The sequence below is a fragment of the Natator depressus genome, chromosome 23 (genome assembly GCF_965152275.1).
Source record: "Natator depressus isolate rNatDep1 chromosome 23, rNatDep2.hap1, whole genome shotgun sequence".
NCBI classification, from domain to species: Eukaryota; Metazoa; Chordata; order Testudines; family Cheloniidae; genus Natator; species Natator depressus.
Genome location: NC_134256.1, coordinates 22162210 through 22175455, shown reverse-complemented (window position 1 = coordinate 22175455; position 13246 = coordinate 22162210). Strand labels below are relative to the sequence as shown.

The window sequence follows — 13246 nt, the reverse complement described above, 5'->3', positions numbered from 1 at the left end:
GAGACGAGCGTGCTGGGGCGCGGGTCTCACGGATGGAGGGGTCAGCAGGTTGTAAATCAATGGGGGAAAGGCCTTTCGGGCACGCGAAATGCTACAGGACCGGGAAGTCTTAGCTCTAGGAAGTGTGTTATGATGTTATTTTACGTGTAACCGGGTGTTTCCTTTTGTTCTCCTGGCTTCTTCTGGGATCCCTCTGCCCCACACTCCGTCGGCCCCGCGCTCACCCGCCTTAGCCCCCCCCCCGTTGTTATTTGTCACCACCAGGGCACCATGGACCCGGACGACCTGAAACTGGCGCTGGAGCGGCAGAGGGGGGAGAACAAGGAGCTGGTGGAAGCCTTGATGCAGCTGGAGGCCGACTACGCCCAGCTGCAGCAGGAGCGAGCGGAGGCGCAGGAGGAGGTGGGCAGGTGAGGGGCATGCAGCGCCGGGCGGGAGCCAGGGTGAGGCGCTGGCTCGGCACGTCTTGGCCGATGACCCGGGAGAACAGATCGGCTCGCCGTCGCTGAAGTTTTGCAGGCAGCAGGAAGGTTGAGGGGGGGCGCAGTAATTAACGCGGGGGACGGGTGGCTGGTTCAGCATGATTGGGATGGGTAATTAACCAGTGGGATGACTGACCCAGGGTCGTGGTGGATCCTCCATCGCGGGCAATGTTTCAATCAGGATGGGATTTGTTTCTCCCATCTAGGAATTCTCTGGCCTGTATGATACAGGAGGTGGAGTTAGAATATCCCGTCGGGCCTGGGGATCTCTGGATCAAGCCCAGTTCACGCCTGAAATCCTTTCTCCTTCTTTCGGGGTCCTCAGGCTGCGGAGAGCCACGGTGGCTGTGGAGGAGACGGACGGGGCTTGGGAGGAGCTGGACGCCACCAAATCCAGCCTGCTGCACATCCAGCAGGAATTAAAGCTCCTGAAACGCCAGCGGGAGAGTTTGGTAAGGAGAAGGGGAGGCCAATTCGAAGCTCCTACCCTGGTTGGCTTCCTTTACCCTGCTCCCCCCAGGGCCTGTCTCCACCCTATCTAGCGCAGCGTGCCAGCCTCCCATCTGAACTGCTTGTTGGGATCCCACTTCTGCCACCAGCTTCAGCCAAGCCGAACTTTCCCGATGACATGACGGTTGGGAGATAGACTGGAGCTGGGCAGAGCCATTTTTGGTCCCCCTGCTCTATCCCAGATGCTGTGTGACTGTAGGCAAGTTGCTCTGTGCCTCAGTTTCCCGCTCTGTGACACAGCTGCTGGTACGCCTGGTCCAGCTCATTCTATGATGGCAAACTGGGTTTCTGAGAAAACTAGAAGTGTCTGACCACTCTGTCTATCCTAAGGTTGCTACCCATCTGGGTTTTACCTGGACAATCCAGTTTTTGGCTTCTGTGTCTGGGTACCGTTTAGGGTTGCTCAATGCCCGGTTTTCAACTGGAAAGTCTGGTATAAAAGTCTGGTTACCATGGGCTGGGGGAGAAGGCGGAGAAGGGGCTTGGCCTCAGGGGAAGAGGCAGAGCAGGGGTGGAGCCTCAGGGGAAGAGGCGGAGTGGAGGCGGGGCTTTGGGGAAAGAGGCAGGGCAGGGGGCGGGACCTCGGGGGTCCGGTTGCCAGCAATTAGAAAGGTGGCGACCTTAGTCTGTCCCCACAGGAGGAGGAGAAGCAGGAGATGCGGGGCACCATCCAGGAGCTGACGACGGAGGTAGGGCCACGGTGGGCGTGGAGGGGAAAGCTGGGGCACCCAGCTGAGGCGGGGGCCGTGGGCCCGTTCGCTCTCACAGCCCCGCCTGTTTTCACCTGCAGAATCTCACCCTGACCAAGGGGAGCTTCCGAAGCCACCAGCAGCTCATGGAGGTGCAGCAAGCCATGAAGCAGTTAAAGGTGGGTGGCCCCCAGTCTCTCCACTCCCCCAGGGCCGTGCAAAGCGACCTCTCAGCATGGGAGCTCCAGAGAGGGACGCCGGAGACCTGGGTTCTGTTCTCAGCTCTTCCCCAGCCCTGCTGTGCGACTTGGGGCAACTCACTGCTCCTCTCGGTGCCTTGGTTTCTCCTCCCACCCCAGGCACGTTCTTTGGCACAGGAAATTTCATTCACGGTGTGTCTGGGCAGCGCCCAGCACGACAAGACCCTGATCTCAGGCGGGGTCCATGCAGCACCCAGTGTGACAGGGCCCTGATCTCGGTCAGAGTCCGGGCAGCGCCTGGCACGAGGGGGCCCTGATCTCAGTCGGGGTCCGGGCAGCGCCTAGCACGAGGGGGCCCTGATCTCAGTCGGGGTCCGGGCAGTGCCTGGCACGAGGGGGCCCTGATCTCAGTCGGGGTCTGGGCAGCGCCCGGCAAGATGGGGCCGTGATCTGGGTCGGGCTCCTCTAGGCACACCTGTTACACACCACGCCAACCCTGCCTGGCCCTCTCTATCCAGGCTGGTGTTCAGTGCACCCCAGAGCTCCCCGCTTCCATGCACAAACCCCATGCCGCTGGCTGTTACTGACCAGAAGGCCGGACCCGCCGCCATCCAGAGTCACTGCCCTGAGATTGCTCCCACGGCAGGAAAGACGTTCCCCACAGGGATGGGTGTTTGCCAGGCGCGGGGCCCCAGGTGGGGGTTTGGGCGGGGAGGTTTCATTGCACCGAGAGGTGGGGCTGAGCCAGCAGGAGACGCCCATGTTCTGCGTAATTAATTGGGGCAGGGTGAGGCGAGAACGTGCGTGACCTCCAAATGGTTCTGGTGACCCCCCAGCCTCCCTCCCCCCCGGCCCTGCCTCTCTTAAAGCGCTCTCCCTGTCACTAGATGGATCTGCAGCGAGTCAAGGAGGCGAGAGACGCCCAGGGGAAGGAGCTGGCCAAGGTAAATGGGCCAAGATGTAAATTTCTCGCTTACACGCTGCTTTCTGCCAAAGAATGGCTGCTTTAACCAGGTGATCATCTGTTCGATTTTGTTGACCGCTGGCTGAGGCGTCAGTTTGCCTTTTGTCTCTGAGGAACGGGTTTGAAACTGTTTCCCCAGAGTTGAAACATGTCTTATACAGTTGGATTTTATAACTTTACCTACAATGTTGCCACTCATATTTTACCAGGACAATAATGTTCAGCAGATTATGTATTTTCAAATGATATCTCACAAGGTGTACATAGTATAAAATTTATCATAGTCTTGTAAACATGGTGAACATAAGAGTACAGAGTGTCACAGGGAGTGTCACCAGCAGGGGCATTGCAGCACAGTGGATAGGGTGCTGGGCTGGAATGTAGGACACCTGGGTTCTGTTCCTGGCTGCCATCGTTCTGCCTCAGTTTCCCCTCCCACCTCTGTCTGTTTGGATTGCCCCCTCGCTCCATGTCTGTGCAATGCCTGGCACAACGCGGCTGTTATCTCCATCAGGGTCTCTTATCATCCTCCATCTCTCTCGCTTATGGTATCTGCAGCGCAATGTTCTCCCGATGAAGTTGTAGGCCCATAAGCAGTTTCAAGGCCTCCTCTGTGACCCTGCGGTGTGTCAGCTGTTCCACCGTTGAATCCATATTTGAGGCACCACGTTACAAGGTGTCTGATGCTTTGGATCTTCTGGCCACAGCCACGGGAAGATGCGCCTTTGGTTTTTCCACTTGCGCATCAAGTAGCCATGTCTTCCATGGTTTATTTGGACGCGGTGGCCCAAAATCTGTGTGGAGGGTCGAAACCGGGAGGATGGCTTGTCGGGTCAGTGATAACGTGTTTGTTTGGAACGGGGGATGAGGTCCAGACGTTTTGCCATTCCCTAGCTGGATCGAGAGATGCTCATGTGTAGCTTTTGCCATTTCAGGCGTGCTGGTTTATGTTGTCCATAACCTACCAGATGGGAAGTTCTGGGTAGTCTTTGGTGTGTTATTTTGTTGCTAATACAGAAAGCCACAGTAGAAGCATTGATTTTAAAGTTCCCGTGATAATTGGCATGGTCTGATTCAGCTGTTCATCCATAAATTGGGTAAGATCCACATCACTCTAGCTGCGTACACCGGGGTCAAGGCTGAGGTGCGTAGCACCGGGGCCGTTGATCCAGATGTTGTTCCTTCTACCTTTCGGATAATGTTGATGCGAGTCTTCGCTTTGGAGGCTACTTTCTTGAGGTGGCCATGGAAGGTGAGAGCACGCGATCAAAAATGACCCCACGCCAGGTCGGCGTTGGGTCATAATGCCCCGTTTCACCCCAAAACTTGAGCGTCGGAGAGTTTCATGTGGTTCTGTTCTCACGGTGGAAAGTAGAGACTCCCGATGTGCTTGGATTTGATTTTGGCCACACTTTTGGAAGTGCCCCTCCGTGAGCTGAAGGTCAGATGTAAGGGTTCCTTCAAGGTCCTGAACGCTACAGGCCTCCATTGCGCATGTCAGATCATTTCAGGCACATCGCTTACATAGACGTTGAAGAGTGTTGGAGCAAGTAGAGTTCTCCATGGGGTATTGTTCTCCATGGGGTAACATTCCTCCATGGGATATTGTTCCTGCATGTGGGTATTGTTCCTCCATGGGTCATTGTTCTCCATGGGGTATTGTTCCTCCACAGCGTATTGTTCTCCATGGGGTATCGTTCCTCCACGGGGTATTGTTCCTGCATGGGGAATTGTCCTTTATGGGGTGCTGTTCCTCCATAGGGTATTGCTCTCCATGGGGTATTGTTCCTCCACAGGATATTGTTCTCCATGAGTTATTGCTCCTCCATGAGGTAGTCTCCATGGCATATCATTCCTTTGCCTCTCCCCTGATGCCCGCTTGTTTGGCATTGTTCCACAGGATACCCCCAAACATTCGCCTGTGCGTCTTTTTCAGGAGAAGCTCCACGCCTCCGAGCTGGCGGAGACGATTCGGGAGCAACGGGAGATCCAGGAGGTACCGGATTTTATGGCCGTACAGACGGTGACGCTCCGGAGCAGCCCAGCTTGATGCACGGTACCGCGGGTGGTGTACAAGGGCGGTGGGACCTCTGACTGCAGGGGGCCTGTGACAATGACGCCGGCTGGGACCACCCATGGGGCTGCTGTAGTGTGGGGCAGGAGACACAGTCAGCACTCTGTGTTCTTACTTCCTGAACTTTTATTTGAAGGTCCTTCAGAGCAAAATAAACCAACTGAAAGAAGAGCTGGAGGACTCAGAGCAGCAGAACGCGCTGTAAGTCAAAGGGTGGGGGCCGGACCCCAGCGGGGGTCAATGGGCCGTAGTTCCACAGAGTCAATGGGGCCAATCCCCAGCTGGGGTCACTCGGCCATAGCTCCATGGAGTCAATGGGGCAGATCCCAGCTGGGGTCAATGGGCCGTAGCTCCATGGAGTCAATGGGGCAGATCCCAGCTGGGGTCAATGGGCCGTAGCTCCATGGAGTCAATGGGCCAGATCCCAGCTGGGGTGAATGGGCCGTAGCTCCATGGAGTCAATGGGGCCAATCCCCAGCTGGGGTGAATGGGCCGTAGCTCCGTTGGACTCAATGGGGACAGACCCCAGCTGGGGTCAATGGGCCGTAGCTCCATTGGACTCAATGGGGACAGACCCCAGCGGGGGTCAATGGGCCGTAGCTCCATGGAGTCAATGGGGCCAATCCCCAGCTGGGGTGAATGGGCCGTAGCTCCGTTGGACTCAATGGGGACAGACCCCAGCTGGGGTCAATGGGCCGTAGCTCCATTGGACTCAATGGGGACAGACCCCAGCTGGGGTCAATGGGCCGTAGCTCCATGGAGTCAATGGGGACAGACCCCAGCTGGGGTCAATGGGCCGTAGCTCCATGGAGTCAATGGGGACAGACCCCAGCTGGGGTCAATGGGCCGTAGCTCCATTGGAGTCAGTGGGGCAGGCCCCCAGCTGGTGGGAATTGGACTCCAGTGTGGGGGATGGGACAGGGACATAGCTGGTTCCCACGACCTTTTCACCTTTAATTGTGACTCCTGATGTCTGAACCCTTAGGAAAAAAAATTCTCCCCAGTCCCAGGGTCATTGTCAGGCTGTAGCTAGTTTGATCAGCCCGTGGTCCCGCTGGGTGTGTGGTCAAGGCTCCGGGCAGCCAGTCTGGGGACCTGGGCCTGGGTCCCAACTCTGCTATAGACTTACTACAACAGCCACTCTCATTATGTATCTGGGCAGCGCCTGGCATGACAGGACCTTGATCTCGGTTGGGGTCCAAGCAGCTCCCAGTGCAAGGGGGCCTCAAATATGCGTTAGGGTCTCCAATAACCCAAATTCCCCATGATCCTTTGTGCACGAACCCAAGTGTTTTGCATCCCTAATTCTAGCTTTGGGCTCTGGCACTTTGGGGCCCTGCTTTGAGCAGGGGGTGGGACTAGATGACCTCCTGAGGTCCCTTCCAACCCTGATATTCTATGATTCTATGACGTGGCTGAAATGTAGCATGTGGCCAAATGATGGAATATGTGTCCTATTTTCACCTGACCCCATTGACCCGGGCCAGATGTCCAGTAAGGGCACCCGTGTGCTTGACGAGGGATCCTGGCTATCGCAAATGTCTATGGCGATGGAAGAGATAGTGACCCGCTGAGAGAGGTTTTTAGCTTATTAGGAATGACACATTGTCCGAGGGGTTTTCTAGAAGAAGGACTTAGTCCTGGAGATCTTCGGCTCGTTGAGCAGGGGAGCTGAGATACCCTAAAAGGAAAGCCACCTGCAGATCAGTTATGGTGAAGGAATCATCTTTGGCCCAAGCATGACATATAAACAGGGTCTTTTCTAGGAGTGACTCCGACCTTTGGGATGGGCTCCCACTAAAAGTGAGGACGCCCCAGCTGGGTTGCTCAGGGGTGGGAAAAATTCACCAAACAGAAGTTGGTCCAATAAAAGATCTGATCTTGTTCTGAGAGATGTAGTTAAGCCAGTCTAAGTCTCGTGGAGAGGTGGGTTTAGATAGAGATGGGAGAACCCATCCCCCCGTTGGAGTAAGTGGGAGCCCAGCAGCGTAGCCGTCAGGTGGATTGGGGACCATGTCACTTAGCCGTCCACGTTCGTCTTTGCTCACCGATCTTTGAGGAATACATTTCCAACGGCGCCCAATCCTTTCACCTCTTCTGAAGACCAGATCCGAGTGCGAACCCGACGCCATGGCCCTCCGACGTCTCCCTCTTGCTTTTCACAGCCAGAAGCTGGAACAGGGAGAGGACCTCTCTGGGTCGTTGCTGTGCGAGATAGTGGAAGCCAAGCTGGTAAGGAACAGGGCCCCCAAAATGCCGGAGAGCTGGGCTCGGCAGCGAGAGCCAGGCTGTGATGCTGGCAGAGATTCTGCCCCGCAATGAGGCACCACGTTCCCCTGGGAGGAGAGCCCAGGTTCAGCCTGGGGGAGGATTCGGGAGCCTGGTAGTTCGTGAACTGGGTCCAGTGGCCAATTCTCAGCTGTGCCCAGTGATGTCATGGATCATCCTGGGCCAAGCTGGGGACATGGGCCTCATCTGTGTAAATGGGGAGAGAAAAGCCTTCCATTGTTGGTCTTGTCTGTTTAGACTGTGAGTTTTTCGGGGCAGGGACTGTCTCTCACTCTGGGTCTGGGCAGCGCCCAGCACAATGGGGGGCCCTGATCTTCTTTGGGGTCTGGGCAGCGCCTGGCATGATGGGGCATCGATCAGGGTCAATTTCTCTGCAGCGCCCAGGGTGTAATGGGTGGCCCGTGTCTCCGCGGAGGTGTAGGCCCTGCTGCAATACAAACACTAATAAATCTTCCCGCTGGGGGTTATTCTGCAGGAGACTCGTCTGGTGGCGAAGAGACGTGGCATCGCCTACTGGCTATGGTGAGAGCAGTGTTTGCATCTCTGGGGGTCAGGACACCTGGGCTCTTGCCATCAGTTAATGCCCTGTACAGTGGCCGGACTGCATCACTCTTTCTTTCTTTCTTTCTTTCTTTCTTTCTTTCTTTCTTTCTTTCTTTCTTTCTTTCTTCAGTCCATTCGGGGCAGGTCCCAGCCATGGCTCAGTTATGTTTATTACTGGTGCAGTCATTTCCCTAATTGCTGATTAATTATTTAATGTATTTATGCCTTGCTGGATTTATGCCAGGGCATTCCCCCAGTGGCAGCCATTAATCAGCTAGTCCATAGGGATCTGGCTGAAAGGAATCAACCCATCTAGCCCGGTATCCTGTCTCCAACAGAGGTGCAAGACACCTCCTAGTAGCCGGTGCTGGGATAACCCGCCCCTCGGGGCCCATGCCATCTCGCCCCCATTGGTTTGAGGTCAGCTCCTGCCCTGGGTCAGGAGGGTTTTGACACCCTCCACAGCTCTGGGGCCAGATCCCCAGATGGGGCTCTTTGGTGTCACGCCGCTGACGCCAGAGACTGGCACCTGCTGGGGTTCTGGCCCGAGGTCTCCATCCCGCCGGGTCTGTCAGTCTGAAAGTGACGCTGCAGCTTGACCACACGTCATGAGGCTGGGTGCAGAACTAGCTGCGGGTGGGGGTGGGATCTCCGGCCAGGGTTGTGTGGTGAGATCCAAATGAGATCCAAATGGCCCCTTGTGGCCTTAAAACCCAGGAGCATCACACCAACGTTCAGTCCCGGTTTGGATCCCGCGGCACTTTGGGCCCCACTGAATGGGGACTTCCGTGGGATCCAGTGGTGGGGAGTTCCACAGTCTCTCTGATCGCTCTTTCCCCGCAGGACGCTGGCCTCCCTCTACGTCTGGCTGCAGCTCCTCGCCGGCTCCCTCGTGGCCATGGCCATCCTCTATACGTACGTCTTCGACGAGGAGTTCATCTACCGCACGCTGCCGCTGGTGCTTTCGGAGCACGGCTACGACCAGCTGGCCTCCGGCCTGGGCGGCCACCTCACCCTGCACAGCCAGGGGCTCCTGCCCTTCTGAGCCCTGCCCACGGCCACGGCTGGCTGCGGTGCCGCGGGCTATTAGTGGGCGTGTGTGCGTCTGGAGGAAAACCCAGTAGAGGCCCCTGGGTGATTAAACTATTTAACCGCTGCGTGTTCACTACTGTGACTCCCACACCTTGGTCAGGTCACTGTCCCACCCTGTCTCGCTTTACTGATTGTCAAAGGTGGTGGTGTGGGAGCCATGTCGGTCCCTCTTTGTCTTTCTTTGCCGACTGTAGGCAGCGTTGTTGGAGCCATGTCTTTCCCACCATCTTTCTCTATCTTTGCCCAAGCAGTTCCCTGTCTTATACCAAGTTCCCAGCGTCTCCAGCTCTCTAGGTGAGGGGACCCAACAGCCCCACAGGGTGCTGGCCCCTACATCCATATCACTGAGGGGACACCTACAGGGTCGTTTTGCTCCCCACGTATCCCCCAAAGTTCATTGCCTCTGCCTCCAGAACCAGGAAGGATTCCTGGGGGCTGGACAATGTCCCCCCGGCCTGCTCCCCATTTCACTCAAGGGCTGTAAACGTACGTTTCTTTCTCCTCTGCCGGGCATCCAGCCGACCGGCCGAGTAAATCCACACTCCGGTGTCCAGGGCAGGCTGGGTTTCCACTCGGCCTCCCCAACCCAGTGTGAGACCCTGCTTCCAGCCCACATCTAGGACTCACTGAACCCAACCCGGACATGCCCCATGCAGCGCCAGGTTACATGCGAGACCTTACAAGACAACTCCCAGGAGAGCGGATAAAGGCCGGGGCACGGCCCAGACCCTGCAAATCTTTGGCAGGGCCTGAGCAGGGAGTGCTCCCCTCTAGGGGTGTGAAAGGTTCCCGGGCACTTTCTCAAAATGTGCCCTTTAACCCTGATTTCGGGGCCAGTTCCCCCAGCCCCACGGAGCACAGGCCGGTGCCATGAAACTGTGGCCATCCCCGGCTGGTACGGTCCGGGCAGCTCTAGTTATTATCAGACTCCTCTGTTAGCTGATCTGCAGTGTGACTGGCAGGGAACATAGACCCCGCTCCCGGCCAAGAGGTGCGGAGAGAACCCAGGAGTCCTGGCTCCCAGCCCTGACACAATGATTCAAATGCCCCTTCCCCCAGACATGGTGCCCCTGTCAACCTCTTGGTGCAGGGGTTCAGTGTTTATTGGGGATGGGGGAGGGGTCGCAGCCCCCCACATCTGGGCGCTTTGGGGGGTGCAACCCCTGTGAGGCCAAGACAGGGCTGGAGTCAACCAGGCCTCTAGGGCAGCTTCTGCAGTGGGGCCTGAGACCACCACCAGGCCTTTGCTGTTCAGCCCCCTTGAGCCAATGTGCGTCCGTCCCCACGCAGGCCTCGCTGGCTGTGGTCTGCCGGCCCCCCTGCCATGTCCCGCCCCTTTGCCAGCTCCCTGGCCCCCTGCCTTGCCCCTCTGGCCCCTGAGCCCGCAATCTGCCATTAATCCCTGTACTTAGCTATCCCTCCATCCTCATATGCACCCCAATATCTATCCATCCCCACACACCCCTTTATCCCCATCTGCACCCCGCTGTCTATCCCTCCATCCCATACTCCCCCTCAGCTGTCGGTGCGGCTGGCTCTGGTCTCTAGCATCCCCTGACGTATGGCTTCAAATCCTTTCCCCTGAAGCGTTTCTTCCACGCAACCCTGCCCGAAAAGAGCAGAGAGCGAGTCAGGGGGAGAAGGGGCCAGCGGGCCGGTGCCCTGGCCCTGCCCGTGGCCAGCTGGGCATGAGACTCTATGGTCTGGTACCAGTGTCGGGGGCCTGGGAGGGGAGTGAGGTCTGCTGGTTAGAGCAGGGGGGCTGGGAGCCAGGACTCCTGGGTTCTCTCCCTAGCTCTGGGAGGGAAGTGGGGTCTAGTAGTTAGAACAGGGGGGCTGGGAGCCAGACTCCTGGTGTCTACACCTGGCTCTCCCCACTTGCTGCTTCCCTCCTGGGACCCACCCAGGCCATTCCCCATCCCGCCCCGGCACCAGCGAGTCTCACCAGGGCATGAGGCCGCGCACTTTCCTTGCGTTGAGCTTAGCACATCTGATGTCGTCCGCGATGTTGTTATCCAAGAGCTCTGTGGGGCAAAGAGAGGAGCGGGGTGAGCCGCAGGACCAGAGGAGGGTGTGGGGACCCAGGGACGGGGAGAGAGATGTGTGGGGGCGAGTGGATGGCTGGAGGAACAGGACGGGTGTAGGGATGGGTTTGATGATGGGTGGAGGTTGGATATTAGGAAACACTATTTCACGAGGAGGGTGGTGAAGCCCTGGAATGGGCTCCCTAGGGTGGCAGTGGAATCTCCATCCTTAGAGGTTTTTAAGGCCTGGCTTGACAAAGCCCTGGCTGGGATGATTTAGTTGGGGTTGGTCCTTCTTTCAGCAGGGGTTTGGACTAGGTGACCTCCTGAGGTCCCTTCCAACTCTATTCTTCTATGAGGAGCGGTAGAAGTAGATGGACGTGAGTGGATGGATGGATGGACGATAGGTGGATGGCCAGATAGAGGGAGAGGTGGATGGATAGAGGTGTGTGATGGGTGGACGGGTGGGTGGAGCTGCATGAGGGACGGACAGGTGGAGAGATGGACAGGCGGACGTCTGGATGGATGGAGAGCGAGAGGTAGAGGGGGTGGCATGGCCATGTTGGGTGGGTCCCTGCCCCCCTTCCCTGGCCCTCTTACTGCTGCAGGGCATGTGGCACCCGTTGCTGGCCCCCGGCGTTCGCCCGTCGTAACACCAGTACTTGCTGTTGATCTGGAAGATCCCATAGTCTGAGCTGCCATCCTTGTTGCAGTTGATGGCCTTGGTGTTGTAACAACTCTTGTGCCTTGCCAGGCAGACCCCTGCGTGCGGGGAGAGGTAGGATGGGGGGGGGCCCTTCCTGGCCGGCTTCCTGGAGGCTAGATCCACAACCCGCCGCTCAGCGGCTGCCTAACCCTGGAGGTGCCTAAGTCCCCTGGACCCCCTGCACTTCAATCCGCCTCCCCAGTTCTAGATTGGGCCCGGCGCGTGGTCGCTGGGGGCAGCCTTGTGCTTAGCAGCTGGCACATAGGAAATCTAGGGTCCTTCCCCCCTCCCATGCCTGCTGCGGAGAAGGGATTTCAAATGCGTGGGGGGGGAAGAAAGCCCTGGCCACTGAGCCACACGGGGTGGCCTCCATCTCCCGTATAGCAGAGGGGGCCCCGGGGCAGGGGGACTGCACCCTGGTCCCCCCAAACAGCTGGCTGGAAGCAAGAGTCGGGCCTTTAATTCTTTGCAAGGAGTTGGGCGGAGGAGCCCTTCGGGGAGCCAGCCCTGGCAGTGGTGGGTGGCTGGGGGCAGCTACTCACAATCAGCCCCCGATCTCCTGCCGAAGCCCTCCAGCCCGTGCTGCCGGAGGATCCGCACCAGCTGGCACTGGGGAACGACGAGGCCCCGGCAGCCGGGGGGGCGCCGCAGCCAGCAGGACCAGGAGAAGCGGGAGCCCGAGGAGCAGCAGCAGCTTCATGGTGGCTGAGGCTGCATCCGGCTGGGGGTCAGAGCAGCTGCTGCGGGGCCCCCCCTTTCATCCCGGCTCTGGGGCAGGGAGCCCAGCCCCCCAAGCACATCCTTCTGGGAACAGCGCCAGGGGCAGCCGCCCAGACGTGTCTGTTCCCAGCAGCCGCCTCCTGCACAGTAATTCAGGTTGCGTCAGGGACTCTTGGTTAAAGGCCGCCTGTTTTGAAGGCCTCCGAAATCCCCCCGCTTTGGTGGAGCCCTTTGAAATGTGGGGGCCCTCAGCAGGGTGTGGAGGCGGGTTAGAGACCCTGAATTGGGAGCGTTTGAGCCTCGGGTGCCGGAGATATCGCCTGCCCCAGAAGAGCCATTTTTCAAAAGGTTTCTGAGCACGTGTTTTGCCCAGAGCGAGAGAAAGCAAATGACTGACATGCTGCAGATCAAAATGACCTCGGTGTGCTGAGTTTTAGCCAACGGAGTGAGTGGCACCCACAAAATCTTTGGGGGAGCCCAAACCGAGAACAGGATGTAAGAAAACGGCCTGTGGTTTTTTAACACGGTGGCTGCGCCTATGCCGGAAAAGGGCGAGCGGGTTTCCACGCACGCTCAAAGCCGAATGGTTACTCGGCTTCCTTGAAATTTGGTGTGGCTCAAGGGGACGCGGGACAGCACTGGCGAACCAAATTTGGGGTCATTAGACCAAGGGGTTCCTGAGTTACAGCCTCCTCTCCACCCCGAAACCGGATGCCATCTGCTGCCAGGTGCTGTTAAACTGAGAGGGCGTCATGCCTGGGTGCATCGCAGCCCCCACTGAGATGGAGAGCCGGGAGCTCGCCCTGCAGTTAACTTAAGGATCAATTAAGTGCAAGGCTCCACCCAAGATAAAGGCATTTTGGACTGAGGCCTTGTCTACACTTAAAATGTAGGTGGATACAACTACCTGGGTGAGCGGTATGAAAAAATCCACTGCCCCCCTAACGACGTAG

The 13246-nt window shown here is 57.7% G+C and overlaps 2 protein-coding genes across 2 annotated transcripts; one reads left to right on the top strand and one right to left on the bottom strand.

Annotated features, from left to right (window-relative positions):
- The first annotated feature begins 270 nt into the window (after positions 1–270).
- On the top strand, positions 271–8796 carry LOC141976464 (uncharacterized). The gene is made up of 10 exons (XM_074937454.1): positions 271–410; positions 808–934; positions 1631–1681; positions 1783–1860; positions 2769–2825; positions 4782–4841; positions 5056–5120; positions 7085–7151; positions 7684–7730; positions 8595–8796. Exons 1-10 carry the CDS (start codon positions 271–273, stop codon positions 8794–8796), a joined length of 894 nt encoding a protein of 297 aa, XP_074793555.1.
- A 1591-nt stretch (positions 8797–10387) lies between these two features.
- LOC141976600 (lysozyme C-like) lies at positions 10388–12273 on the bottom strand. Its single transcript, XM_074937652.1, is given in 5 exon segments — positions 10388–10448; positions 10789–10867; positions 11468–11629; positions 12116–12215; positions 12217–12273. Coding segments are annotated over 5 exon segments (459 nt in total).
- Positions 12274–13246: the final 973 nt, after the last annotated feature.